Below are 27,858 nucleotides of genomic sequence, written 5' to 3'. Positions count from 1 at the left end.
CCAAAGCATTTATTTATTTATTTATTTATTTATTTATTTATTTATCTATTTATTTATTTTGGTACCAAGGGTTGAGCCCAGGGGCATTCTAGCTCTAAGCCACACACTTAAAAATAAAAAAATATTTTATTTTTTTACTTTAAAACAGGATCTCAAGCCAGGCGTGGTGGCACATGCTTGTAGTCCCAGCACTTGGGAGGCTGAGACAGGATGATCGCACCAGTTCTTTCCTAGAAGGGAGGCTTCGCACCAGTTCGAAGCCAGCCTCAGCTACTTAGTGAGGCTCTCAGCAACTTACTGAGACCCTGTTTCCAAATAAAGTATAAAATAGGTCTGGGAGTATAGTTTGGAAGTAGAAAAGCCCCTGGGTTTTACCCCCAGTATGACACACACAAAAAGAATATGTATTATTATGTAATATGTATGTGTGTGTGTGTGTGTATATATATATATATATATATATGTATTTTGTATCTAAAATTATTGTACTCCAAAAGTATATATTTGACTCTTAAAATTTTAGAATACATTAAATTTCAGAGACTCTTGACACGTTTTTCTTTTCTAATAATATAGGCATAGGATACAAAGAAGATAAACACTAGAGACTGGTCAACCCCACTTTCCACGAGTCCTCCTCAATAAGGGGGAACAGATCACTGTGGGCTGCAGTTGGTCTAGGAGGCAGTTCTAATATGAATTCAGAGCTGTCTGCCAACTTGCCTTTACTTAAAGGCATCTGTGGGGCTTCTCCAAAATGCTATTTGTTCTTGCAATGAAAGATTATATCTAAGCTTAGTGAGACCCTGACTCAAAATTAAAAAGGGTGTGGGAGACAAGGATTAAAACTCAGAGGTAGAATGCCCCTGAATTCTATCCCCAGTATCAAAATATAAATCAAATAAAGTGAAAAAATTTTACAAATTTTTCCTCTTTTACAAATCTAAACTCCAACCTTCTCAGTTTTCATGGCTATTATTTCTTTGTGCAACCTATTGTATTGTCTGTTAGTCACATGTCAGAAGAAGAAAGAGAATTGGAGTATCTAAATGAAAAACATAACCTTACTATCATCAGAAGTTGAGAGACAATTGATAAACATTGAAATGGGGTCCAGAGGTGAAATAAGATATTTAACCTTTGACACAAAGCTACTGTACACCACAGACCAGCCACCAATTCTGAGCCTTGTTGTTTTGAGCATCAAATAAAAGAATAAAGCTACAAATAAACAGAAAAATACAAAGCACTGCTATGCTGTAATTATGAAGCCATGCACCCATAATCTACACAAATTCTAGAAAGTATGCACAGTAGGAGTTGAAATGGATCAACTGAGATTTTAAATTTTTGATCACCTGGAACTCTCCCCTTCTCCCTTCTAGGAAAGTATTCTGTCTCTTTGAACACAGAGATGGTGCTCCATTTTGAGTATGTCCTCCAAACACTTAGGTGCTAAAGGCTTGTTCTCCAGCCTGTGGAACTATCAAGAGGCGCTGGAATCTTTAAGAGGTGGGGGAGGTTAGTGGAAGGAAGTTAGGTCATGGAGAATGTGCCCTTGGTGGGACGGTTGGGATTCTGGCCCCTTCCTGTCTCTCTCTTTGCTTCCTGACTGCCGTGAGATGAATAGTCCTTCTCTACCACACGTTCCTGACATGATGTACTATGCTGCCACAGCCCCAAAACAACAGGGCCAAGCAAGCATGGATGGAAACTTTGAAAATCATGAACCAAAACAAACCTTTTCTCTTTGTAAGTTGATCATCTCAGGTATCCTGTCACCGTGAAGGGAAGCTTAATAACACAGATGGGCATGTACTCTACAAAGAACTGCCCACAGTTTCTCAAGTTACAATGCTTGGTTCAAGAGATAGGCACTTGAGCCAAAGCAGGCCAAAGTGCTTCCCTCATAATTTTCAAAGTGGGTTTGGGAGAGGGGAGCTTCATTTCTGGTCACTAAGATATGAGGATAGTCCTATCTCCTACTACTTTTCCCCCCAAAACACTTCAATCTGTAGTAGGAGAGGAAAGAGAAGGAGTCCAAAGTCAGTGAAACAGAATCCCTAATGAAACTCAAGTCTCTGGGCCCAACTTGATCATATAAATTAATACATTTTGTGCCAAGCACAGTTTGAATGTATGCCATTTTCATTATGTTCCACATAAAAAAAAATTTAATGTTAAAAAAATTTTTTTAAATCAACTTAAAAAAATTAATACATTTTTCCTTTTTGTTTAAGCAACTTTAAGTCAGATTTTTGTCTCTTGCAACCAGATACTGCTAGTCAATCCTTGGTCAGAAGCCTATGTCTTTTATGAAGGGCTAAGAATTTTCTTTTCTTCCCACTCAAAGCTCATAAAGATATAAACTTAATCCTTTAAAAATAATAAAATGGGAGCCAGGCGTGGTGACGCACGCTTGTAATCCCAGCATTCAGGAGGCTGAGACCGGAGGATCGTGGTTTGGGGACAGCCTCAGCTACTTAGGGAGGCCCTCCGCAACTCAGTGAGAACAGGTTTCAAAATGAAGAATAAAAAAAAAAGGGCAGGGGATGTAGCTTAGAGGTCAAATGCACCTGGGTTCTACCCCCAGACCCACAAAAAAAAAAAATTAAAATTAAAAATAAAAAAAATAAAATGGGGATAGGGAGGGGATGGGGTGGGAATTGGGTAGGGGTTAAATCGGTGATATGTACATGTATGTACACACAAGTTTTTTACCCCAATATAATGTATGAATATAATGCACCAATAAAAATTTAAATAATAATAATAATAATAATAATAATAATAATAATAATTTAAAAATAGACAATCAAAAAGAACCTTTAGCTGGGCATGGTGGTGTACACTTGTAATCCCAGTACTTGGGAGGCTGAGACAGGAGGATTGCAGGTTTGCAGCCAGCCTCAGATACTTAGTGAGACCCTGTTTCAAAATAAAAAATAGGACTGGGGGTGCAGCTCAGAGGTAGAATGCCCCTGGGTTCAAGCCCCAGTACCACACACAGGGGAAAAAAGGACCTTTTTTTACTTTAATTCCTCCTCAATGGTGGGGGAGTTATTCCTGATCCATTTCTCTTCTCCCCCCCAGAGGGGGGAAAAAACTTTTGAAGAAGTCATTTCTCTCCTCACAGCCCCTTCTCTCCCTCACCCACTTGTGTCCACCATCCACTGAACAGCTTTGCTAATCTATCCCATGGCCCTTGCATTCCCAAATCCACTAGTTTTGTATCCTTGTCTGGCTGGGATTACCAGCAACAGTTGTTCCTGAAGACCTTGCTTCTCTTCTTGAAATGCTCTCTTCATTTGACTTTTGAACACTTTACTCTCTTTGTCTTTCCTTATATCTCACTGACAGTTGCTTTTTTCACTAAATCTTTAAATGTTGGGGCATGCCAGGACTCGGTCCAAGTCTCACTCTTCTCTCGCCATGATTATTGCATTGGTAATCTCCCTCAATTTTATGGCTTTATTTTATATTCAGATGGAGTTCCAAAGATAGACCTCCAGTTGGGCTTCATCAAACTTGAATTCAGTGCATACTGAGCATCTCTACTGCATAGTCAATAGACATTCCAGACAAATCCCATCAGCTTCCTATCTCAAGAATATCAGCATTAGCCTCACTGATGGGATCAAAAGCCAGAGCTCTTCCCTAATTCTTCAACTCAAACCATCAACGTGTCTAGTTCACTCTACTTCTGACATATATTGCTAGTCATCATTTACTTTTGTCTCATCATCTCCACTGTTCGCCGTCATCTGTCACCGGAATCATTGCAAGAATCTCATCTCAGTTTTTCATTCACTACAGTCACCACCCAGCAAACAGAGAGAGAGAGAGAGAGAGAGAGAGAGAGAGAGAGAGAGAGAGAGAGAGAATGAATTGTGTGTGTGCTCACGTGTGTGTTAATGGGAATTAATTGTGGTACAGGGCATTCTACCTCTGAACTATACTCCCAGCCCTATTTTATTTCTTAGTTTGAAATAGGGTCTCCCCAAGTTGCTGAGGCTGGCTGTGAGCCTGTGATCCTCCTACCTCAGCCCCCAAGAACTGAGAGTACAAGCATACGCTACCATGCCCAGCTCAGAGTGGTTGTTCTAAAATATGTATCAGGTTCGTGTTGTCCTCTGCAAAATCCTCCCCTGTGGTTTTTTGTTTGTTTGTTTGTTTGTTTGTTTGTTGTTGGGTTTTTTTGGGTACTGGGGGTTGAACCCAGGGCATTCTACCTCTGAGTTACACCTTTTTTATTTTTGTTTGTTTGTTTGTTTGTTTGTTTGTTTGTTTGTTTGTTTGAAATAGAGTCAAAGTTGTTGATGGCCTTGCTGAGTTGTTTGTGGCTAGCCTCAAACCTAAAATCATCCTGTTTCAGCCTCCCAAAATACTGAGGTTACAGATGTGTGCCACTAAGTCTGGCTCTCCCCTGTTACTTCAAATAAAACCCTGACCTCTTTCCCTGGTGTACAACAGATGCCTAGCTGCCCACCCCGAGTCCAGGTTCCCGTTTCTTTTAATTGCAGAGCCCTGATTCTTAGTGTGTTGCTGAGCCCTCCCCTAACTTGTATTTTGCTCTCTAACTAAAGACTACAATGTCTGTCTGCTCTTGTAGCTAGCTGTGGCCATGTGACTGTTTGGACGTAGAAACTATAAATGGAAATGTTATGTGGTACTTCCAGGAATTTCCTTAAATGCAAAAGGCATGCCTCTTTGCCATTTTCTTTAGTGTGCTGCCTGGAGTGTGAATGTGACAGCTGTGCCCCTTATAGTTATCTAAGACCATGAGAATATGTCTTGAACCTAGGGCAGCCAAGTCATTTTGGGGTGTTTGCTGCAGGGGAGATCTTGGATTTCCAATGATCTTGAAGCCATATACATCAGCGAGGAAAGCCTTCCCTTCACATTTCTTTCACACACAAGAGGAAAAAAATTCTATCATGTTTAAGTTATTGTTATTGGCGGGCTTTACTCCTGGTCAGATGCCCGGAAGCCTGATACACGTGGCCCTCAAGTTTGAAAAGCCTCTGCCGCCTCCTGGCCTCCCCACGCTCTGGCTCCCACCTGCCAGCCACACAGCTCTTCTTTCTGTTCCTCAGACATGCTGGTCTCATTTTGCTTTTGCTGTTCCCTCGGGTTGCAAGGGTCTCCCCGCTGTCCATGCGCTTGGCCGCTTCTTGTCACCGAGGCCTTGACTCTAGTGACTGTCCTCGGAAGTCCCCCTGACCACCGAACCCGAACACACATCCTATTAGCAGGACTGCATTTCCCTCATTATCTTCCCAGCTCCTGGAATTGTGCTGCACACATTTAAAAGTCAATGTGTATTACTTCTCCGCCTTTTCAAGTGTAGGAGTCAATGTTTGGGGGCTGGATGAAGGAAAAACTAAAAGAATGGATGACCTGATGTGATGGGGTGTGGTTCACCTGCTTTTCAAATGAAATGGAGAGTGATGCTCAAGGCCATCACTGAAGAAAGAAGAGAAGCTAGGTGTGGTGGCACACACCTGTAATCCCAGTTCTTGGAAGGCTTTAAAACAGGATCACAGGTTCTAGGACAGCCCCAGCAAATTAGTGAGACTTTTGGCAACTTAGACCATGTTTCAAAACAAAAATTTAAAAGGGCTGGGAATGTAGCTCAGAGCAGAATGCCACTGGATTCAGTCCCCAGTACAAAAAAAAGAGGGGGGGAGGGGAGAATCGAAGAAAAATACATTTAAATTTGAACAAACTGAGCCTGGCGTGTAGCTCAGTGGTAGGAGGTCACCTGCCTAGCATGTATGCATGAGGCCCTGGTTTCCATCCCCAGAACTCAAAAAAAAAAAAAAAAAATTAAAAAAAAGAAAGAAAGAAAAGAAATCTCACTTATTTATTCCAGCACTACCTAGACAAATTCAATTCAGCAAATATTTGTATAACACCTGCTATGTGTCGGGTGCTGGAAGGCCCCAAAATAAATTTAAATTTATTTAAATTTAAATTAAATAATTTAAAATAAATAATTTAAAATATTATTTTAAAATAATTTAAAATTAAATTAAAATAAATTTAAATTTCACAGGCCTTTTGAAGGGAGGATAAGAAACAAGAAAATCCTATGCAGTTTGATTGTTGGTATACTAAAATATGATAAATATGATTGACTGCCTTGGGATACGTGTAACGTCACGACCAGGCCATGGCCACGTCATAGAAGGGCTATGTGTGCTAAGCTAAGGAATTTAAAGCTTATTCTGAAGGAAACAGGAAGCTATTGTGAAGCATAGATTCCCAAACTTATTGGCTTACCTAAGCACCATTTTTTTTTTGTTTGTTTGTTTTTGTTTTTAGTGGTACTGGGGTTCCTGGAAACCCTTCTACCTCCGGGCTACACTCCCAGATCTATTTTATATTTTTATTTGGAAACAGGGTCTCTTAAGCCAGCGAGGCTGGCTTCGAACCAGCGCGATCCTCCTGTCTCTGCCTCCCAAGCACGGGGATTACAAGCATGCGCCACCACGCCCGGCATACCTAAGCACCATTTTCAAGGGAAAGAAACAATTACTCGGTTTCCTTGGGTGCTTCTGCTTCCCTTATTTTTATTTAATGACCCCTAATTGCATCTGAGACTACACTGCCCCCTGGATTATCCCAGCATCCCCTCTGGGGTGGTATTGCCAACTTTGGGAATCTACACACCAAGGGGTTGTGATCACAGGAAAACCATAATAGGGTTTATCTTTCAGAAAAACAAGGCAGCTGGAAGCTCGGAGTATAGTTGAGGTGGACGTTGCTGAAGGAGGTGGCAAAGCAGAGGGAGAAGCTTTGCAGCCACCTGGACAGGAGATGCTGGCGACTTCTACTAGTGAAACAGGAGGGAAGAGGCAGACAGGAGGAGACCGTGGGTGTAGAATTTGCAGTGCTCAGAGACTGAGTGCCTATTCCGGGAACAGAGGGACATGCAGACAGTGGAGTCTGTCCCCAGGGTCGGGCTTGGGTGACTGGGGAGCAGTGCTGTTCATCAGAATGGGGGCGGGGGCGGATGTCAGAAGCAGCCTCGTGGTCATTCACCCAATCATTTGTTCACCATGAAGAATCAAGTACATCATATGGCACCGGGGATACAGCTCGTGAGACACACACAGCCTCTCTCTCCTGGAGGGGCACCAACCCTGACTATACTACGGAAGAGAAGGCAAGAACAAGGGGTACAAGTGAGGATGCAACATACTCCAGGACCAAAGAACAGAGTTGGAGGTGGCTGAATAGATGAGGCTCCTGACTCAAGGGTCTGTCAGCGGCTCCTCAGCCAGGTAAAGAATTGGGACTTACAGAGCAAACTATTGAAATATGAAGCAGGGGCGCGGGGGGCGAGTTGTTAGGTCAGTCAATTAAAATTTGTCATATTCTAGGCACTAGTCCAAAAGAAGAATATAACAGAGAACAGGGCAGAAAAAGAACCTGTACTTTCAGATCCTAAGGAGTAGAAGGGGTGGCTGGAAGTAAAAGAAAAGATGAATAAAAGAATGAAGTTGAGAAGAAGGGAAAGAGGGAGGGAAGGAGAGAGGAAACCGGAAAGGAAATCATGGAAAACATCAACAAGCGCTGGCAGCTCCTGGTCCGGCATGGACCAATTTCAGAGGAGCATGAGGAGCTCCTGATCAAAAGGGTCAGGGCTTCACACCATAGACCATGCAGCACTGCATTATCTGATGTAATCCTCAGACCAAATAAAAAGGTCAGGATGCAGCCGGGCGTGGTGGCACATGTTTGTAATCCCAGTACTTGGGAGGCTGAGACAGGAGGATCCTAGTTCTTGGACAGCCTCAGCTACTTAGTGAGGTCCTTTGTAATACAGTGAGACGCTGTTTCAAAATAAAGAATAAAAAATAGGGCTGGGGGTATAGCTCGGAGTTAGAATGTCCCTGGGTTAGAAAAAAGTTAGGACACGTAATATATACATGTATCCAAACATAACATGGTACCCCACAAATAGGTACAGTTTTTATGCATCAATTAAAAATTATTTTTTTTCATACAGGGGATTGAACCCAGGTGTGTTCTATCTCTGAGCTATACCCCAATATATATTTTATTTTTTAAAATTTGAAACAGGTTCTTACTAAATTACTGAGGGTGTCCTTGAACCTGCAATGCTTCTGTCTCAGCTTCCAAGTACTGGTCTTACAGGCATGTTTTACCACTATGCAAATTTTTTAATTATTTATTTATTTACTTATTTATTTTTGTGGCACTGGGGATTGAACCCAGGGGCATTCTACTTCTGATCTACACCCCATCACTATTTTGTATTTATTATTATTATTATTATTATTATTATTATTATTATTATTAGGGTTACTGGGGTTCCTGGAAGCCCTTCTACCTCTGGGCTACACTCCCAGACCTATTTTATATTTTTGAAACAGGGTCTCTTACGCCAGCGCGGCTGGCTTCGAACCTGCGCGATCCTCCTGTCTCCACCTCCCAAGCGCGGGGATTACAAGCGTGCGCCACCACGCCCAGCTTGCATGGTGGCGCACGCTTGTAATTTTTTGAAACAGCATCTCAGTAAATTGTGAAGGGCCTCATTAAGTAGCTGAGGCTGGCTGCAAACCTGTGATCCTAATGTCTCAGCCTCCCAGGTACTGGGATTACAAGCGTGTGTCACCAGGCCAGGCTTATTTTTTATTTTAAGATAGGGTCTCACTAAGTTGCTCTCGAAGCCTTAAAATTGTTATTCTGCTGCCTCAAAACCTCCTGAGTACTTGGATTATAGATGTGTGTACACTGCACCTGGCAATAATTAACTTTTTAAAAGATAAGTGACTGTCCTCATTTTAATGGAGAAAACAGGTTTAGAGAAGCCAAAGCTTGATCAAGTTTTTAAAGCTAGAGAGAGTAAAATGACACCATGAGCTTCTGAGATGAATATTGACTCTACAGTGAACAATTTCGGCAGCTTCTGTCATTATGTGAGACATCTCAAATGTTGGTCTTCTGGAGTTCATCGGATGTCATTATTCCGAGAGGTTCTCAGGATCACCTCATTCTTGCCTGTGCATACCACTTCACAGTTAAGGTATACATCATCCCTACACTTGGCTTTTATCATTGTTGCTATCACTATTGTGATTCTTTATTTAAGGAGGCTGAGATAGGAGGATCCTGGTTCTCGGACAGCCTCAGCTACTCAGTGAGGCACTTTGTAATGCAGTGAGACCCTGTTTCAAAATAAAGAATAAAAAATAGGGCTGGGCCGGGCGTGATGGCGCACACTTCTAATCCCCGCACTTGGGAGGCTGAGACAGGAGGATCGCGCAGGTTCGAAGCCAGCCTCAGCTACTTAGTGAGGCTTTCAGCAACTTAGCGAGACCCTGTTTCCAAATAAAATATATATTTTTTTAAAAAAAGGTCTGGGAGTATAGCCCGGAGGTAGAAAGCCTCTGGGTTCCACCCCTAGTACCACCAAAAAAAATTAATTAATTAAAAAAATAAAAATAAAAAAATAGGGTTGGAGATGTAGCTTGGAGATAGAATTTAAGCCATCATAGTAAGCATTCTTGTGCATATATCATTGTTTACTTTTGGGAATATATGTTCTTGGGCATACTGAGTTGAAGAGTATATATATCTAAGCATATAAAATTATATAGAGTTGTTGGCAAATTGCCATTCAAAATATTATACCAAATTATACTTCTATCAAAAGTGTGTGGGATTATATTTCTTTTATTTTCTGCTGCTAGTGTATAAGAATGTAACCTTTATATTAACCTTTTATCATCTTACTTTACTAAATTTATTTATAAGCTCTTAAAACTGTTTCATAGATTTCCTGACATTATCTAAATAGACAATTATACCATCTTCAAAGAAAAACAGTTATATTTCTTCATTTTATTTTTATCTATGGCAAGGCACAGTGGATCACACCTGTAACCCCAGCTACTTGGGCAGGCCGAGGCAGAAGGAGCACAAATTTGACTCCAGCCTCAGCAAGACTCTGTCTGAAAATAAAATAAAAATGCTCAGGGGTGTAGCTCAGTGGTAAAGTAGTTGCCTAGCATGCTCTGGGAGTAATCCCCAGTACCACAAAACAACAACAACAACAACAACAATAATCAACATACATGAAGTTCCATTTCCACTAGGATTTTATATCATTGGCTGTTTTTTTTTTTTTCCTAATGTTCTTTTCCTTGGTACCTAAAATAGTTAGATTCTGTCCTGTGCCCATGAACCTGGGAGCAATGCAGCCACCATTCCACATTCAAATTGGCTTTTTGCTCACCAACAGCTTTCCATAGAATGGCTTTCCTCTTTCAGGGCTCGTTATGACTCACATTTTGGTTAACTGGATTTTTATCTATTTTTTTTTCAAAGAAGAGTTTTTAAGTTCTACATATATATTTGACAGTACCTTTATGGTGCTTTTTAGAAATGAACAAAACTTCGATTTGATATATAAAGTCCTTAGGTTCGTGTTTTATCTCTGGAGACTGTGTATTCATCTGTTCACTGTGGCTTGGCATTGCATATTGCTATGAAGAGTATGAATCTGGCCTGATATTTGTTCCTCTGTAGAAAACTGTGATACCTATGGATTCTTTTTTTTTTTTTTTTTTTTTTTTTTTTTGCAGATCTGGGGATGGACCCGAGCTACACCCCCAGCCCTATTTTTTTATGCTTTATTTTGAAACAGGGTTGCAGTGAGTTGCAAAGGGCCTTGCTAAGTAGCTGAGGCTGTCCATGAACCATGATCCTCCTGTCTCAGCCTCCCAAATGCTGGGATCACAAGCGTGAGCCACTGCGCCCCACTTGAGTTCTTTCTTTACCCTTGATATTCAGAAACTTTTCCAAGATGTATACACTGATTATTCCATATAAATTTTCTATTATTTACTTTGGTGGTACTGAGGTTCCTGGAAGCCCTTCTACCTCTGGGCTACACTCCCAGACCTATTTTTATATTTTTATTTGGAAACAGGGTCTCTTAAGCCAGCGCAGCTGACTTCGAACCTGCGCGATCCTCCTGTCTTCACCTCCCAAGCGCGGGGATTACAAGAGTGCACCACCACGCCCAGCGCTAGTTCCTTTTTAAACCTTTTCTTTGTAGTATATCTGTATGGTTCCCACATTGTGTCATGTTGTGGCTGTTAATTATAACTTGTTGAGTGGGGCACACATATCAGAGCCTAACACTGTGGGAAAGGGTAGGGAAGGTGATCTAAGCTATCGGTATCTGGTGATGTCAAATTGGATCTGTTGTCTCTGAGATTCTTTACAAAATATTCTTCTTCCCAGGGAGATAAACAGATCTAGCTGACCCATGCTCTGCCCAATTCACATTGGAGCCTCCCAGCTCACTGTGTGTGTGTGTGTGTGTGTGTGTGTGTGTGTGTGTGTGTGCACGCGCACACCTATTAAGAAGACCCTCCATTCCCAAAGTGTCACATTTCCACAAGGGTACCTCCACCAAAGAATCACTCTGCCTCTGTCTACTTCTTCCTTGACCTCTCTTAGAGGTACTTCTCTGACTGTAGGCTTGGGAGAATGAGTAAGGCAGGCCCAGCTAACTGCTGCTGGGATTTCTTTTTCAAATTTGCCTTTCCACAGACACCTGTACTTTTAGTACATGAGGGAAGCTGAGGCAGGTCGGCCCTTGGGAGGGCGGTCTGGGACTGGGTGGATGAGTTTGATTCCAGAATGAACTATGACAAAGCTCTTTGTCCCTGTACATGTCAGATTATATATATATATATATATATATATATATATATATATATTTTTTTTTTTTTTTTTTTTTTGTGTGTGTGTGTGTGTGGGTCTGGGAATGGAATCCAGAGGCATTTGACCTCCAAGCTACACCCCCTGCCCTGTTTTTTATTCTTTATTTTGAAACAGAGTCTCACTGAGTTGCAGAGGGCCTCACTAAGTAGCTGAGGCTGTCTGCGAACCGCAATCCTCCGGTCTCAGCCTCCCAAATGCTGGGATTACAAGCATGTGCCACCATGCCCAGCGAAAACACTGGTATTTTATATTTCACTGTCATCCTTTATCTATCAGTTGCTTCCAGACTTAGGAGAGTAAGAAAAAGGTATTGTTTATGACTCTCAAAAGCTCTAGCATATGGCGAGTTTGCAGGAACCTTCAGAAAGATAAAAATGACTATCTATAAGCCAAAGAAACACATGGAGATTGAGATTCTGGTCTCCAGGGCAGCAGCTGTCAGCTTTAAATGGTTAAGTAAAGGTATTTTGACCTTGGCAGGTCACAGCAGTTTACTGACTACCAAAGAGTCATTGTTTGAATAGGTAGGAGTGAGTTTTTAAGACTCATTTTTATTATATGCTTCAGTCTTGGGTACAAAGAAAATGAGAGGGAAAGTAATTTGCTCTCAGAAACAATGGGCAGACTGAGCTAGAGGAAGAAAAGAGTTTTCCGGAGGCTAGGAAGATACAAAAAAGACAGGAAATGCACACCTACCCAAACACTCTTCAAAGGGGGTTAGATGAGATCAGATCAGGGACTGGAAGCCACAGAAGTCTCTCAGAGGCAGAAAAGCAAGAGTTCTGAGGGCTGATAAGGATCTGGAGCGCACACTCCCTACCACTGAAAGGAACCCCGTCCAGGAAACTAACAGCCCCCCTGCTGAAGCCGTGGAGACCGTCTACACTAAGTGCAGTCAGGCACATAGCACCACTGTACGCTGGGTGTGTGAAGGGCAGGCCATTTGTTCCTTCAGTTCTCAGATCTTCAAGTCAAAGGAATATCCTCAAGGAGCTGTTTATGAAGAGTTACTTGTACCTGAGATACCTCATTCATGTTGGACCTGTTTCAGATAACCAGATCCTGGGCCTTGAGCTGATGCCATATTGGATGGGATTTTAGGAATCTTGGGGAGGGATGAATACATTTTGCATATGGAAGTGCTGTGACTTGTAGCCAAAAGGGCAATTGTGCGAAATGTTCCTCCAGACATGGCTATAACCATATCTCCTCTTCCACATGGTCTCCACCTCTCTGCCCACCGGGGATTGAAAACAGGGTCATTCTGCCGGGCGTGGTGGCGCACGCTTGTAATCCCCGCGCTTGGGAGGCAGAGACAGGAGGATCGCGCAGGTTCGAAGCCAGCCGCGTGCGCTGGCTTAGGAGACCCTGTTTCCAAGTAAAAATGTAAAAATAGGTATGGGAGTGTAGCCCGGAGGTAGAAGGGCTTCCAGGAACCCCAGTACCACCAAAAAAAAGGGTCATTCTACCTTTGAACTATACCCTCAGGTCTTTTTGTTTTTTGCTATGAAACAGGGTCTTCCCAGGTTGCTGAGAGCCTCCATAAGTTGCTGAGGCTGGCCTTGAACCTATGATCTTCCTGCCTAGAATTATAGGAGTAAGCCACCATGCCCAACTCTACATGTTCCCCCTTGAGATGGCCCTAGTGCTCCTTTTTCCCAGAGCTGGGGTCTGTGGCTTGCCACTCCTTCCATCTGGCCTATGGTCCATAGACTCTGAGTTTGGGTCAGAAAAGGCAGGGATGCTTCTAGCTCATTGGATGGACACTCTTACTCTTGAAGCCTGAGTTACCATGTGCAATGCCCCGAGGCCACTCCAGTGTGAGAAAACCAGACCACATGGAGAATTCATATGTAGGAGGTATGGCAAGCCCTTCTAGACACTGAGAACTGCAGGTCCATGGGCCAGATGTGTGAGCAAAGGACCCTTCACTGACTGCTCCATTGCCTAAGCCACCTCCAACCTCTGAGTCTTCCCAACTGAGGCCGCAGACATTGCAGAAGCAGATGGGCTATTCCCACTGGGTCCTTTCCAAATCCCAACCCACAGAGTCCCTGAGTGTAAGGAAATGATTGTGGTTTCACACCACTATATTTGGGGTGGTTTGTTGTATAGCAAATGGAAGAGAAACACTGTCTGAGCATTGAGATGGCCACACAAAGTACCTATAACATTTGAAACCAATTCGGACATGGTGGCCCATGCCTATGACCACAGTAATTGGGACACTGAGACAGGAGGATTGCAGGTTCAAAGCCAGCCTCAGCAACTTAGCAAGACCCCATTTCAAAATAAACAATAAAAAGGCCTGGGGAGTAGCTCAGAGGTAGAATACTCCTTCCTGGGTTCAATCCCCAATAACAAGAAAGAGAAAAAAAGAAAGAAAATGGAACTACTATTTAACAGGAGAAGCCCAGAGAGGGTTATCATAGAGAAGTTAAGCTTTTATTAGAAGGACTACAAAGCAAAACAGTGTGTAGAGTTAGGAATCTAAGGACAGAACCAGGGAGGACAAGACACGATAAAGAGGATCTGGACAGGACAGTGACCGCTGGAGTCCGGGCCTGGGGTAGATTTTTTCTTTAATTGGAAAATGCCTTTCAAGTGAGATTACCCAACTCAGAAAGGTGAGAGTTGACAGGATTTGTTTGAATAACAGTTGCTTTTGGCAGATCCTTAAACATTGACTTCATTTCTCTCACTGTGATGAGGGGAAAAAATGTTTAAAAAACAAATGTCTGACTCAGAAAACAATGGCAAAGTAAAGGAAGACTGTCCAAGAAAAACCCCAGTTTTCCATGTGGGAGAGGAGGAAAGGGACCAGCTGTAACTGTGTTAAACCACTCGCCTGCCTGCCTGCCTTTCTCCTTCGTTCTTGAATTTGGTTCAGTATATTATACTACTAAATCTGTTGTTCTGAAGGTTGAGACATGCTTCTAGTATTTTATTTCCTTCTGTGTTCACCTCTCAGGAAGACTTCGTTGGATCATTAATAGTTTCTCTGTTATTTTTGTTGCTTTGCGGTACTGGAGATTGATTCCAGGGGCATTCTACTGCAAGTTACACCCCTAACTCATATTTTTTACTCTTTATTTGAAACAGGGTCTCACTAAGATGTGGAGGGCCTCACTCATTAATGGTTTAATCTGATTCTTAAGTTAGCCTCTAATTCCTTCCTTCCTTCCTCTCTCTTTCTAACACCCCTCCCCCTCGAGAAAATGCCACAAATAAAATCCAGAATCTGGTTGGATGCACACCTGTAATCCAATTACTTGAGAGGCTGAAACGGAGGATCACAGGTTCAAGACCAACCTTAGCAACTTAGCAAGAAGACCCTCAGCAACTTAGCAATATCCTGTTTCAAAATTAAAAGGAAAAAGAAAAGGCTGGAGCTCTAGCTCAAAGGTAGACTATCCCTGGGTTAAATCCTCAGTGCCAAAAAGGGGGGGGGTCTGAATATTAGGATGTTGTTACTGCAAAATTGAAACTCTGCAAGTAAATGGAAATGTTTCTAATATCATTCATTGGGAAAGGATCCCACATGTTGGGCGCAGAGGGAAAACTCAGTAAACTACCTAAAATACACCTTCTATGACAAGTGCTCTGCTAATGGAGCTAAAGACTTCGCAGATCTTAGGCCTGGCCAGGTCTGCACACGCTGGCTGCCAACATGGAAGAAACAACCAGGAAGGCTCCTTTCCTTGGACATTGGTGAGTCTCTGCCATGCTCCTTGTTAAGTGGAATGAGGGCCTGAGGACCTAAGTTCACCTGTAAGTGCTCTGAGTGGGGTAATATTATCAAATTTTCAGAACTTTAAAAATATATATGAAAGGAAGCTTTAAAAATAATCAGTGGTCGCTGGGCGTGATGGTGCATGCTTGTAATCCTCGTGCTTGGGAGGCTGAGACAGGAGGATTGCACAGGTTCGAAGCCAGTCTCAACTACTTAGTGAGGCTCTTAGCAACTTAGTGAGACCCTGTTTCCAAATAAAATATAAAATAGGGCTGGGAGTATAGTCCGGAGGTAGAAGGCCCTTGGGTTCCACCCCCAGTACCACCAAAAAAAAAAAAAAAATCCAGTGGTCAAAAATGAAGTAAAAGTAAAAATCCAGAAAGGTAAACTAAAGCCAGAATCTGACTTAAGGATATCTGTCTTAATTGACCATATACAGCATAAGAGACAAAATTTAGATTCATCCAAGATGGTAATTCCTATTAAAGATCCCCTTATAAAGCCAGATACCTTGGTGAAAGATTGAAACAAAACAAACAATTTAATAAACAAACAAGAGCCCATGGCCCCAAAGGAGACAGGAAGGAAACATGAATATTTTATTTTATTTATGTGTTTTTATTTATTTATTTTTTTTTTTTTTTTTGGTGGTACTGGGGGTGGAACCCAGAGGCTTTCTACCTCCGGGCTATACTCCCAGACCCATTTTATATTTTTGGAAACAGGGTCTCACTAAGTTGCTGAGTGCCTCACTAAGTAGCAGAGGCTGGCTTCAAACCTGCGTAATCCTCCTGTCTCAGCCTCCCAAGTGTGGGGATTACAAGTGTGCGCCACCACGCCCGGCAGAAACTTGAATATTTTAACCTCGGTTGTGGATAGAGAGAAAACTATCTCCCATGGGAAGTTGAAGCTACAATATGTCCTTCATATGAGAATGCAGTCAAAATCCATGCTGCCTATAAAAATGATAGTAATGATAACCTCAGTAATGAATGTTTGAAGTCATGACCAGTTAGTAATATCCTTAGACACCTAACAGAAGCAAATGGAAATGTGACTGTAGGGGAGCATGAGGAACATCTTTGAGGTAAGGTAATATTCTGTGTCTTGACATTAGCAATGGTTACACAAATCTACACATGTGATACAATGGCATATAACTAACTATAAATGTGCATTAGCTCTTTGAATTATCTTTGAAACTTACTGTGATTCTAAAATTATTTCAATATACAGCTTAAACCCCCTAATGGACAAACTAAAGAACACCAAAAAAAAAAAAAAAAAAAAAAAAGGAAGCTGTATATGGTGGTGTACACCTATAACCCCAGCTACTCAACAGACTAAGGCAGGAGAATCAGGAATTTGGGGCCAGCCTGGGCTACATAAGCAATATAGTGAGAATCTTTCTCAAAAAAATAAAATAAAAAAAGAAAAGGAGTAAATGAAAGTCAACCTGAAAAATCAACTAGAATGACCTAGGATATTCCCAGATAAAAAATATGAAAGAAGTTATAAAACATGAAAGACAGAACAAGATATAACACAAATTAGACTACAGAGGGAGAAGACAGAAAGATACAAAACTAGAACAGATAATATCTAAAAATCTTCTGAAACTTATGAATGATATAAATGCTTCGACTTAGGAAGCACAATGGTTCCCAGGTAGAAAAAAGAAAAAGAAATTCATACATAGAAAGACTGTAACAAAACTGAAGAATAGCAAAGGCAAAGGGAAGATCTTTACAAAGTGTGAAACATGAAAGTCTGTGTGCAAGGTCTTTAGGCAAGGTTGAATGCTTGAAAAAAAATGGCTTCCACTCTACTGAAAAATAGATCAGGCTAAAACTATTGAAGGAACCTTAATTACAGGCATATAACACCACATTCAGCTGGTTGAGCCTCTGATGATTAAGGATTTTGATTCTACATTATAAAAAATAAACCATTTCAAATAAAAAATAAAATAATAAGGATTTTTATTCTTTTGGGGCTTAACTTCTAAGGTCAAACATACTTAATTTTTAATTTTAATTTTTCCTTCATAAATTTTATATTAGGAAGGTATTCTTATTGCTTAAATGAGAGGCATTTTTATACTGCCAACCTTGAACTATTAGAATATCTCGATGCTAGCTGGGGAAGGGGGTATTATATGCCTGTATTCCAGTACTTGTGAGGCTGAGACAAGAGGATCACAGGTTCGAGGCGAGCCTCCGCAACCAAAGGAGACCCTCGGCAACTTTTCAAGACCTGTCTTAAAATAAAAAATAATCCGGGCATGGTGGTGCACACTTGTAATCCCAGTAGTTAGGAGGCTAAGACAGGAGGATCTGAGGTTTGCGGCCAGCCTTCTGAGACCTTGTTTCAAAATAAAAGAACAGAATAGGTTTAGGGTGTCACTCAGAGGTAGAGTACCCCTGGGTTCCATCCTCAGTACCAAAATAAGTAAATAAATAAATAGCACTGGAATTTAATTCAGGGGAAGAACACCACGGGGTTCAATCCCCAGTATATCAAAAAAAAGAAAAAAGAAAAAAAGATGATCTTAATGGTATATTTCATGTCACTCTGTAGTCTCTGATGAAAAATATTAAACAACTGTGAGAACTCAGAGTTAACTTAACTACTATATCTGCTTTTCTCACCCATTTCAGTCACCAGGCAGATATTGATACGGCCAAACACCGGACCCAAAGAAAACAGCCAAGGGAAGCAGTGGTTGCTCTTGAGAGCAGAAGCCTATGGAAACGCAGCAGTATTGCCCCTACACTGTTGGTCTAGTCCTTCATGGGGAGCCACCGTGCTGGGGAGGCCTTGCCTCCCTCGCCTTGTGTTTTCATGTGGGTCCTCCACTAGGGAAGGCTCTTTCTGACATCCCTCTCCCACCCAACTCTGTGTAAGACCTCACTCTTGGTGTGGGAAGGTCTTCTCTTGTTGGTGAGTTTGTTTCTGAAGGACAGGATAAGCCTCACTTGGCTCCCCCGGGCTTTCCCCTTCAAATTGCCTGCCCGTGGAGAACATGTGTTTTCTGTTCCTGAGCTCATCTCTGCTCCTGCCATTGAGCTCTGCCTGAACGAGGATGGTATGTTTGATCAGTGGTAGAGCACGTGCCTAACATGGGAGACCTCCTGGATTTCAACCCCCTAACACAACGAGATGAATAAAAGATAAAGTCGATAAACTATTAAGAAGCCTATTATGCCATCCAAGCTACATTTTCCAATACAGTTTTTGCTTTTTGACTAGGATTGAACCCAAAGGCATCCTACCTTCCCCAAGCTACACCCCCAGCCCTATTTTTTATGCTTTTATTTTGAAACAGGGTCTCACTAAGTTGCAGAGGGCCTCACTAAGTAGCTGAGGCTGGCCACAAACCTGTGACCCTTCTAAATCAGCCTCCCAAATACTGAGATTACAAGTGTGTGCCACCACACCCAGCTTCCAATACAATTTTCATCAAAAATTATTTTCTTATTCTATTATTTTTGTCTCTACCTACTACCCCTTATTTCTCTCTTACAGACTCATGCATAAAGGTCATCTTATTTGCCACTGAAAGTCCCAACATAATGCCATTTGATGCTGCTCAGCAGACATAGAGCCGGTTGCTGGCTCCCCTTCTCCCTCCTGCACAAGCAGGGCTCCTCCAGCCAGTTCCTCCCTCAGTCTGACTCCCATGCTGTTCTCTAAGGAACTAGGCCCCACCCTTCTCGTGCTCTGCAGAGTTGAGGCTCATCTTTTCTCTATTCATTCCTGGGGATGATAGATACCCTTTGAGAGTTGTCACAGCAAATAAAGAACAAGGATATATTTCATTTTAAAAAAATCACTTCCTCGTAGTTCTCTTGAGATACCCTTTCATGGACTTTGGAAGATATTCTAAAGACGAAGCATTTCTGGATATTATTGCCTCCCATAAAAATGACGACAACGCGGGTTCACATCAACATCATGAGGCAGGGGAAGCCTGTGGACTGCTCCCCTTAGGCTGCAGCTGAGTCCTCAGAAAACATCTACCAGCTGGTTAAAAAAATAGCATCAGACAGTTGTACACAATGAGTTTTAAAAACCAAAATGGTGTCTCTCAAAAGAGCAAGAAGAAACTGCAAAATAACAAATATATTCTTCTATTACATTGTGTAAGCATCTAACCAGCAGGAAAATTAAGTCTGGCACAGTGGCACAAACCTATAATCCTGGCTACTTGGGAGGCTGAGGCAGAAGGAGCCCCAGAGCTTGGGAGTTTGAGGCTAGCCTGGGTGACATACTGAGACCTTGTCTCAGACAAACAAATAAACAAAGAAAATAAAAAGAAAACTAAAACTAACTAACTAACTAAATAAATAAATAAATAAATAAAAAGAAAACTAAAACATTGCAGAGTGCGGAGGGCAGATGGCTCACTGCAATCCTCCTGTCTCTGCCTCCCAAGTACTGGGATTGTAGGTCTTCGCCACTTTGACCAGCTAAATAATACCCTTCTACATAATGCTATGTTGAAAACTTTATGAGTGTGCTAACATTTATGAGAGGACTTTGAAATAGTAAGTTTACTTTTACTCCCTTCCTGGCAAATTTTAACATCAATTTCTGATCAGTTATAAAACATTGGTACCTTCAACTTCTTCATCTATATCTTGGAGGTGAATCTAGTATATATGGCCTACATTTGCATTATTTTAATGTGTGGTGAACTAATATAATATTCCCATTAAAGCAATATAAATATATCACTTCAATAAATTAAAATAAGAGCCAGGCGTGGTGGCGCACACTTGTAATCCCCACGCTTGGGAGGCTGAGACAGGAGGATCATGCAGGTTCGAAGCCAGCCTCAGCTGGCTTAAGAGACCCTGTTTCCAAATAAAATATAAAATAGGTCTGGGAGTGTAGCCCGGAGGTAGAAGGCCCCTGGGTTCCATCTCAAGTACCACCAAAAATAAATAAATAAATAAATAAATAAATATAAAAATAATAGCCTTTTTCCCTTGGTGTGGTACTAGGGATTGAACTCAAGCGTGTTCTACCTTCGAGCTACAGCCCCAGCATTTTATTTTTTATTTGAACAGGATCTCACTAAGTTGCTGAGGCTCACACTACATTGCAGAGTGCGGAGGGCAAATGGCTCACTGCAATCCTCCTGTCTCTGCCTCCCAAGTACTGGGATTGTAGGTCTTCGCCACATTGACCAGCTAAATAATACCCTTCTACATAATGCTATGTTGAAAACTTTATGAGGGTGCTAACATTTATGAGAGGACTTTGAAAAATAACGTATCATGAAGGTATTATTATTTAGCAAAAGAAGAGAATAAGGACTCTTTCTTTCTGTCTCTGTCTGACTATGTTGCCCAGGCTGTTCTTGAACTTTTGAGCATGAATAATCCTCCTGCCACAGTCTCCAGAGGAGCTGAGACCACAGGCACCCACCACCATGGTGGGAGGCTTAAAGAAATAGGTATAATGATACCTGAGTTGAGGCTCAAAGTGGTCAATTGTCTTCCCCAATGTAAAACATGATGAATGAGGGAAGAGGATGCAGAACACGTATTTTCAACTATTTGCTCCGTGCCTTTTCTGGTTCCCTGTACTGGAGGTGCTACTAACCCATCATCACTTAGACACATCTTGCATGGACAAATGGATCTGGATCAACAATCCCTAGTACCACACTAAGCGAAAAAAGCTATTTTTTAAATCTTAATTTATTAAAATGATATATTTAAACTGCATTAATGGAAATATTATGTTAATATGTCATGTATTAAAAGAATGCAAATGTAGACCATATACTAGACTTATTTCCAAGATAGAGATGAAGTTGAAGATAACAAATGTTTTTAACTCACCAGAATATGATAAATGATAAATAATTATAAGAATGTTTGCCATGGATAAGGTAGGTGGGCTGCCAGTTCATGACTGTGAATAGAGTGAGGGGCTCGTCCAGAGAGGGATCTTACTATCATCTCATTCTTCCCCTTCAGCCCTTCAGCCCTTGGACAATCGCTACCAGCTGTATCCACAACTGGCACCATTCGTTGAGTGTTCAGTGTATGAAAAGTGCCACCAAGCACTATACACAGGTGATGTGCTTTCATCCTCACAACGCCTTTATTAGGTAGAGATTTCTCACTTCACAGATAAAGGGGCTAGGGTTTGAGAAATTTAAGTAACGTTTTGGAGATCACTTACCTACTAACATTAGGATTCAATTTATAGTATATTCATTTGTAATTTTTAATATGTTCTTTTGTGGTTATCATCAAATAACTCTTCACTGCCATATTTCTTTTTCTTTGTTTGGGCCAACAAGAGTAAGGTCTTTAATTAAGGACCTAGACTTAATATAATTTCTTTGTACTCTACTATTAACTATGTTAGTGAATTTGTCTCTGAACCTGTTTTCTTAACTAAAATATGGAAATAGCAAGTGTTCTTTCTAGTTAATTATTTTGCGAAACATAATTCTCCAAATGTATATCATATGGAGTATAATTATTCTTTCTATAGTCTCACAGTGCCTGACAACTCTGAAATGCCAATACTCTTTGTGTGTGTGTGTGTGTGTGTGTGTGTGTGTGTGTGTGTGTAACTGAGGCTTGAACCCAGGGGCATTCAATCGCCAAGTTACACCTCCAGCCCTATTTGTGTGTGTGTGTGTGTGTGTGTGTGTGTGTGTGTGTGTGTGTTGCTGAAGATTGAAACCAGAGCCATTCTACCTTCAAAATATACCCAGTCCTATTTTATTTTTTATTGGAAATAAGGTGTCACTAGGTTGATGAGAGTCTCACTTCTTGCTGAGGCTGTCCTCGAACCTGCGGTCCCCCTGTCTCAGCTTTCAAGTACTAGAATTACAGGCATGCACCACCACATCCAGCCTCCAGCCCTATTTTTTAAAATGCTTTATTTTTATTTGAAACAGAGTATCACTAAGTTGTGGAGGGCCTAAGTAGCTGGCCACAAACCTGCAAACCTCAGCCTTCTAAGTACCAGGATTATAAACCTGTGCCACCACACCCATTTTTGTATTACAATTCAAGAGATATCAGCCTAAACAGCCTCTGGTCTCTACCTTCTTCTTTTTTTTCTTTCCTTTTCCTTCCTTCCTTCCTTTCCTTCTTTCTCTCTCCCTTCCTCCCTTTCTTTTCTTCTTTCTCCCTTTCTTTCTTTCTTCACTAGAATTGATTTCACAAATGAGAAATGATGTCTATTTTTTCAGTGTTCCTTTAATCTTTTTTTAAGTGTGTGTGTGTGTGTGTGTGTGTGTGTGAGAGAGAGAGAGAGAGAGAGAGAGAGAGAGAGAGAGAGAGAGAGAGAGAGAGACTGACTACATATTGAACCCAGGCACATTCTATCTCTAAGCTATACCCTGAGCCCTATTTTATTTATTTATTTTTTATCTAGAAACAAGGTCTCACTAGTTTGCTGAAGCTGGCTTTGAGCCTGCGATCCTCCTGTCTCAGCCTTTAAGCACTGGTATTAAAGGCATGTACCATCATGTCCAGCTCCTTTAATCTTTCTTACTCACTCCTGTAACAGATCTAGGATCCTTTAATGGACAACAACTGAGTGAAGGGTTGAGTAAGTGGTTAGAAACACCCAGAAAGAGATTCATGGGGACTTTGTTAGGCATCACCTGTAGCATAGGTACCATGATCTGTGATATGTGAGTGCATTTTTGCCACTGAGTCCTTGGAAAGCAATAGTGTTAAATATAGACAGATTGTGAAGGAATGGCCTCTGGGAATTAAGCATCACGTTCCTTAAAATGATCTGATGGTGACTGTGCCCATCATCCCAGTCCTGCGTTGGAACTTGAAGGAGAGAGAATATAGGCAACGCGCACCTAGAAAGCTCTGCCTTTCCAGTTGGAAAGTTGCACAGCTTCCTCTGTTGTAAAACTCCATAGAATGTGCCCCTGAAGGAGAAGCAGCGAATTCCATCATGCCTTGCCTAAAACCCTCAGAGCCTTGCCTACTTTGCTTGTCTTGGGATAACATTTCCTCTATAAGAAAAAGAAATCCAGCCAGGCATGGTGGCGCACGCTTGTAATCCCCCCCCACCCACCCACCCGGGAGGCGGAGACCGGAGGATCGCACAGGTTCAGGTTCGAAGCCAGCCGAGAAGCCAGCTGTGCTGGCTTTAGTGACCTGTTTCCAAATTTAAAAAAGTATAAAATAGGTCTGGGAGTGTAGCCCAGAGGTAGAAGGGAATTATCAGTACCACAGAAAGAAAGAAAGAAAGAAAGAAAGAAAGAAAGAAAGAAAGAAAGAAAGAAAGAAAGAAAGAAAGAGAAAAAGAAATCCAGCCAGGCGTGGTGGCACACGCTTGTAATCCCAGCATTTAGAGGCTGAGACAGGAGGATTGCAGTTCAAGGACAGCCTCAGCTACTTAATGAGGCCCTTTACAACTCAGTGAGACCCAGTTTCAAAATAAAGAATAAAAAAGTAGGGCTGATGGTGTCGTTCCGAGGCAAAATGCCCCTGGGTTCCATCCCTAGTACCACAAAAAAATAAAAGAAAAAAAAGAAAGAAAGAAAGAAAGAAAGAAAGAAAGAAAGAAAGAAAGAAAGGAAGGAAGGAAGGAAGAAGGAAAGGAAGGAAGGAAGGAAGGAAGGAAGGAAGGAAGGAAGGAAGGAAGAAAGAAAGAAAGAAAGAAAGAAAGAAAGAAAGAAAGAAAGAATTTGCTTGCAGCCCAGTGTTTGCAGTATTGCCTGTGGGAGAGCCCTGTCCTCTCTCTAAGAGCCTGGGCAAGCAACTAATCAGCAGCATTTGATCAATAGATGTTTTAGATATACATTTATTATTTATAAATAGTATAAATGGTATAAAGCCTAACCTATCTTAGACAGAAAAAGATGCAAAATAGAGTAGAGGCTACCATGCTGGAAAAGTGAACTGCATGAAATTACCTTCAACTTAAAATAAAGGCTGATATGCAGCAAGGGAATTGGATCTGGCCCAGTACAGGTCAAGAGCACAGGGGGTTCTGCTATCTATCTATCTATCTATCTATCTATCTATCTATCTATCTATCTATCTATATTGGTTCTGGAATCTGAACCCAGAAGCATTCTACCTCTGAGCCTCATCCCTAGCTCTATTTTGTTTTTATTTTGAAACAGGGTCTCACAAAGTTGCCGAGGACCTCATTAAGTTGCTGAGGCTGGCCACAAACCTGCGATCCTCCTGTCTCAGCCTCCCAAGTACTGGGATTACAAGTGTGTACTGCGCCACCACACCCAGCTTGAGAAGTATTGTTTTTATGCCTCTTGTTGTTATCTTAACATGACAGAAACATTAGAAAGCAACACTTCCCAAACAAGAGCTGATAATTAGGACTGAGATTAGTCTGAGACTACAGTTACTTGCCAGTTCCCTTGTTTAATTATCAGTTCCATGATAATTAAGACTAAAATTAGTCCTAAATTATAACTACAGTTATATACTAGTTTCCATGTTTGTTAGAGTGGGACTTTTGCCTAAAATGCTTTTGTTATATGCAGGTAGATACCGTATTTCAGGAATAAAGGTAAAACTAGAATTGGAGGGGACAACTAAAGACACAATGGTAGGTTCAGTAATTGTGACACTTTCATTATCAACATTAACCATTTAAAATTATTTGCATGGTGGCGCACACTAGTAATACCAAAACTTAGGAAGCTGAGACAGGAGGATCTCAGTTTCCCGGACAGCCCTCAGCTACTTAGTGAGGCCCCCAACAACTTAATGAGATTCTGTTTCAAAAGAAAGAATAAAAAATAGGGCTGGAGGTGTAGCTCAGAGATAGAATACCCCTGGGTTCAATCTCGAGCACCCCCCCCCAAAAAAAATGAGGCCCTAGCTAAGTGATTCATTAAACTAAATAAAGATATAGGGTCTCTTTTTTGTTTGTTTCTATTTATAGTTAGCACATAGGTATAACATACAGTCCACCAATTAATACAGAGAAAGGGTAAGAGAATAGATCGACGGTCATAATTTATAATGGTAGCAAAGATGGAAAACTACAATACAGAATGAAAATTTAGCAAGCCATAGTGGCATATGTCTGAAATCCCTGCAATTCAAGAGGCTAAGGCAGGAGAATCACAAATTTGAGGTTAGCCATGCAACTTGGTGAGACACTGTCCCAAAATAAAAAGTATATATATATATATATATATATATATATATATATCATATATATGATATATATGATATATATCACACACTTTTGTACACACATACGTAAGTATACATATACCTACATACACACATACATACACACACACATTTTTTATGTTGTTTTGTGTTTTTCTGTATCAGGGATTGAATCCAGGGGCATCTTACCTTTGAGTCACACCCTCAGCCCTATTTTATTTTTTATTTTATAAAATAGGTTCTCACTAAGTTGCTGAGGCTGTCCTCAAACCTGTGATCCTCCTGTCTCTGCTTCCCAAGCACTAGGATTATGAGCATGTGCCACCACTCCTGGTGTGTGTGTGTGCTTCTCTTTCTCCTTCTCTCCATACATAAATATATATGTATATGTATGTGTATATATGTATATACATCATCTTTAAAAATACCTTTCATGCAATAAATTCAGAAAAGATGGGTCCATCTAATAAAAAGCATCTTTTATATTTACTGTTTTCTTCCAGCATTCAATTCAACCTTGTGATAAATGTATATACTTGGTACCACTTCTACTTCTCTCCTAGAGATACATGGGCGAATCATTTTCCTTTCTCTAAATAGAAAAGATGCTATAAAAATAAGTGCAAATATTTCTGTTCATAAAAGAGCTAAATTTACTGAACTGTCTCCATCTTTTTATTTTTTCTCTCCCCATTTCATGCAGCATTCCTTGAATATAAACCTAAGAATTCATCAGGCTATCTAACTGTCTGATACTTTGGTCTTTGTGACCTGCATTAACTGAACATATTTCATGGAGACATTAAGCTATTATTTTTAAATTCAAACATAACCATCTTACATCTAAATAAACAAAAGTGAGTCACTTCAGGATGACTGCTTGCAGCGCCACGTCCACTGTCATTCACATTGCTTCCCCTGTGGCAGTGGTTAGCACTTTCTTTCTTATCTGTATCAAGTGCTTTTTCCTTCTCTGTGAGTTAAACTTAAAGAAGATTTTCTCCCGTTCCAAACAAAGTGAACTGCTTCCACTCCATTTACGAGTAGTTTCAGACTGAAGGCAACTCCTCTGAGAAAGACCGATTATAAAGTCACGGAGACAAGGAGCCCACCCAAAAGACAGGGATTCTCCAGAGATTGGTGCCAGAGGCCCCTGGAGACAGCACCTGCCAGGACTCTCGCAAGTTAGCTACTGCAGTCCGAAGAGCTATTTACCTGTTTCAGTGTCTCCGTGAGGCGAGGGTGCTGTGCAGTAACAGCAGTCCAGGAAGATGACATAGTTAAGAATATTCAAGAACAGCCCGATAACTCCAGCGCTAAGAACCAGCAGGGGCTCCTCTGTCTTCTGGGGAGTGATATACCTCTTGATGGCTTCAACCAGAATGCTGAACATCAGGGCCACAGCAAAAATGGAGTTGCCAAATGCTCCCACAACATCTGCCCGAAGAAAGCCGAATGTGCTCTTCCTGTGCTGTCTTATGCTGCTGGCCCTCACGCCGAACAATCCTACGATCATGGACAAAAAGTGGGAAAGGATGGCAAAGGCGTCGGAGGCCAAGGAGAGGGAGTTGCCTATGTGGGCGATCACCAGCTCCATCACAAAAAGGAGGCAGCTGACCACACACATGAGGATTAAACGGCAGCTTCTTCCCGAGTATCGCCCCATGGTGGCTCACTGCTCTGACCACGTCCCTCGCCCTGTCTTGGGAAGGCTGAGCTCTTAGGAGAGCAAAGACAGATTTAGTGATTACAGCTCCTCCTGGATCACTCTCCCATTCAGCCTTTCAGCACTTGTCATATTTGGAAATCACCTTTTATAGTCCACTATAAAGCCATAAAACAGTTTAAAGGGCAATTAAGCAAGACATGTCATGTGAGCAGGGGATATGTAAATGGAACACGCTGGCTTCAGATATGGACTGGAGGGTTTTGTCTGTCTGCATGGCTTAATTACAGAGCTTCTGTGTCTTTCACTCATGTAGCCATGGCCTTCCCAGCTTCTTCTGCGCTATGTGCCCATAGCTTGCCCATGAAGCAAGCCATCTCACATCACAGCCATGTCTTGTCTACCTGGCATGTAAATAGTTTTAAATGCCACCTACTGCATGAAACAAAGAATATTCAAAGGGTTATGAATCTTGAGATCAGAGCCACAGTAAGAGAAAGCCAAGGGGAAACTAGGGTGATTTTTCCACTGTGTTA

The 27,858-nt window shown here is 41.4% G+C and overlaps 1 protein-coding gene across 1 annotated transcript in view; it reads right to left on the bottom strand.

The window, feature by feature from the left end:
• SLC30A10 (solute carrier family 30 member 10) overlaps positions 1 to 27,322 on the bottom strand; it is a gene marked incomplete at both ends in the record, with an annotated part of 45,144 nt that extends 17,822 nt beyond the window's left edge. Inside the window, one exon of the mRNA XM_080699063.1 lies at positions 26,872 to 27,322. Coding sequence (XP_080555189.1) covers positions 26,872 to 27,322 — 451 coding nt within the window. The remainder of the gene's footprint in view (positions 1 to 26,871) is intronic.
• Positions 27,323 to 27,858: the final 536 nt, after the last annotated feature.

The sequence above is a fragment of the Muscardinus avellanarius genome, assembly GCF_963383645.1.
Source record: "Muscardinus avellanarius genome assembly, chromosome: 7".
Lineage (NCBI taxonomy): Eukaryota > Metazoa > Chordata > Mammalia > Rodentia > Gliridae > Muscardinus > Muscardinus avellanarius.
The sequence above is the reverse complement of the archived record's forward strand: the minus strand, read 5'-3'. Positions and strand labels throughout refer to the sequence as shown.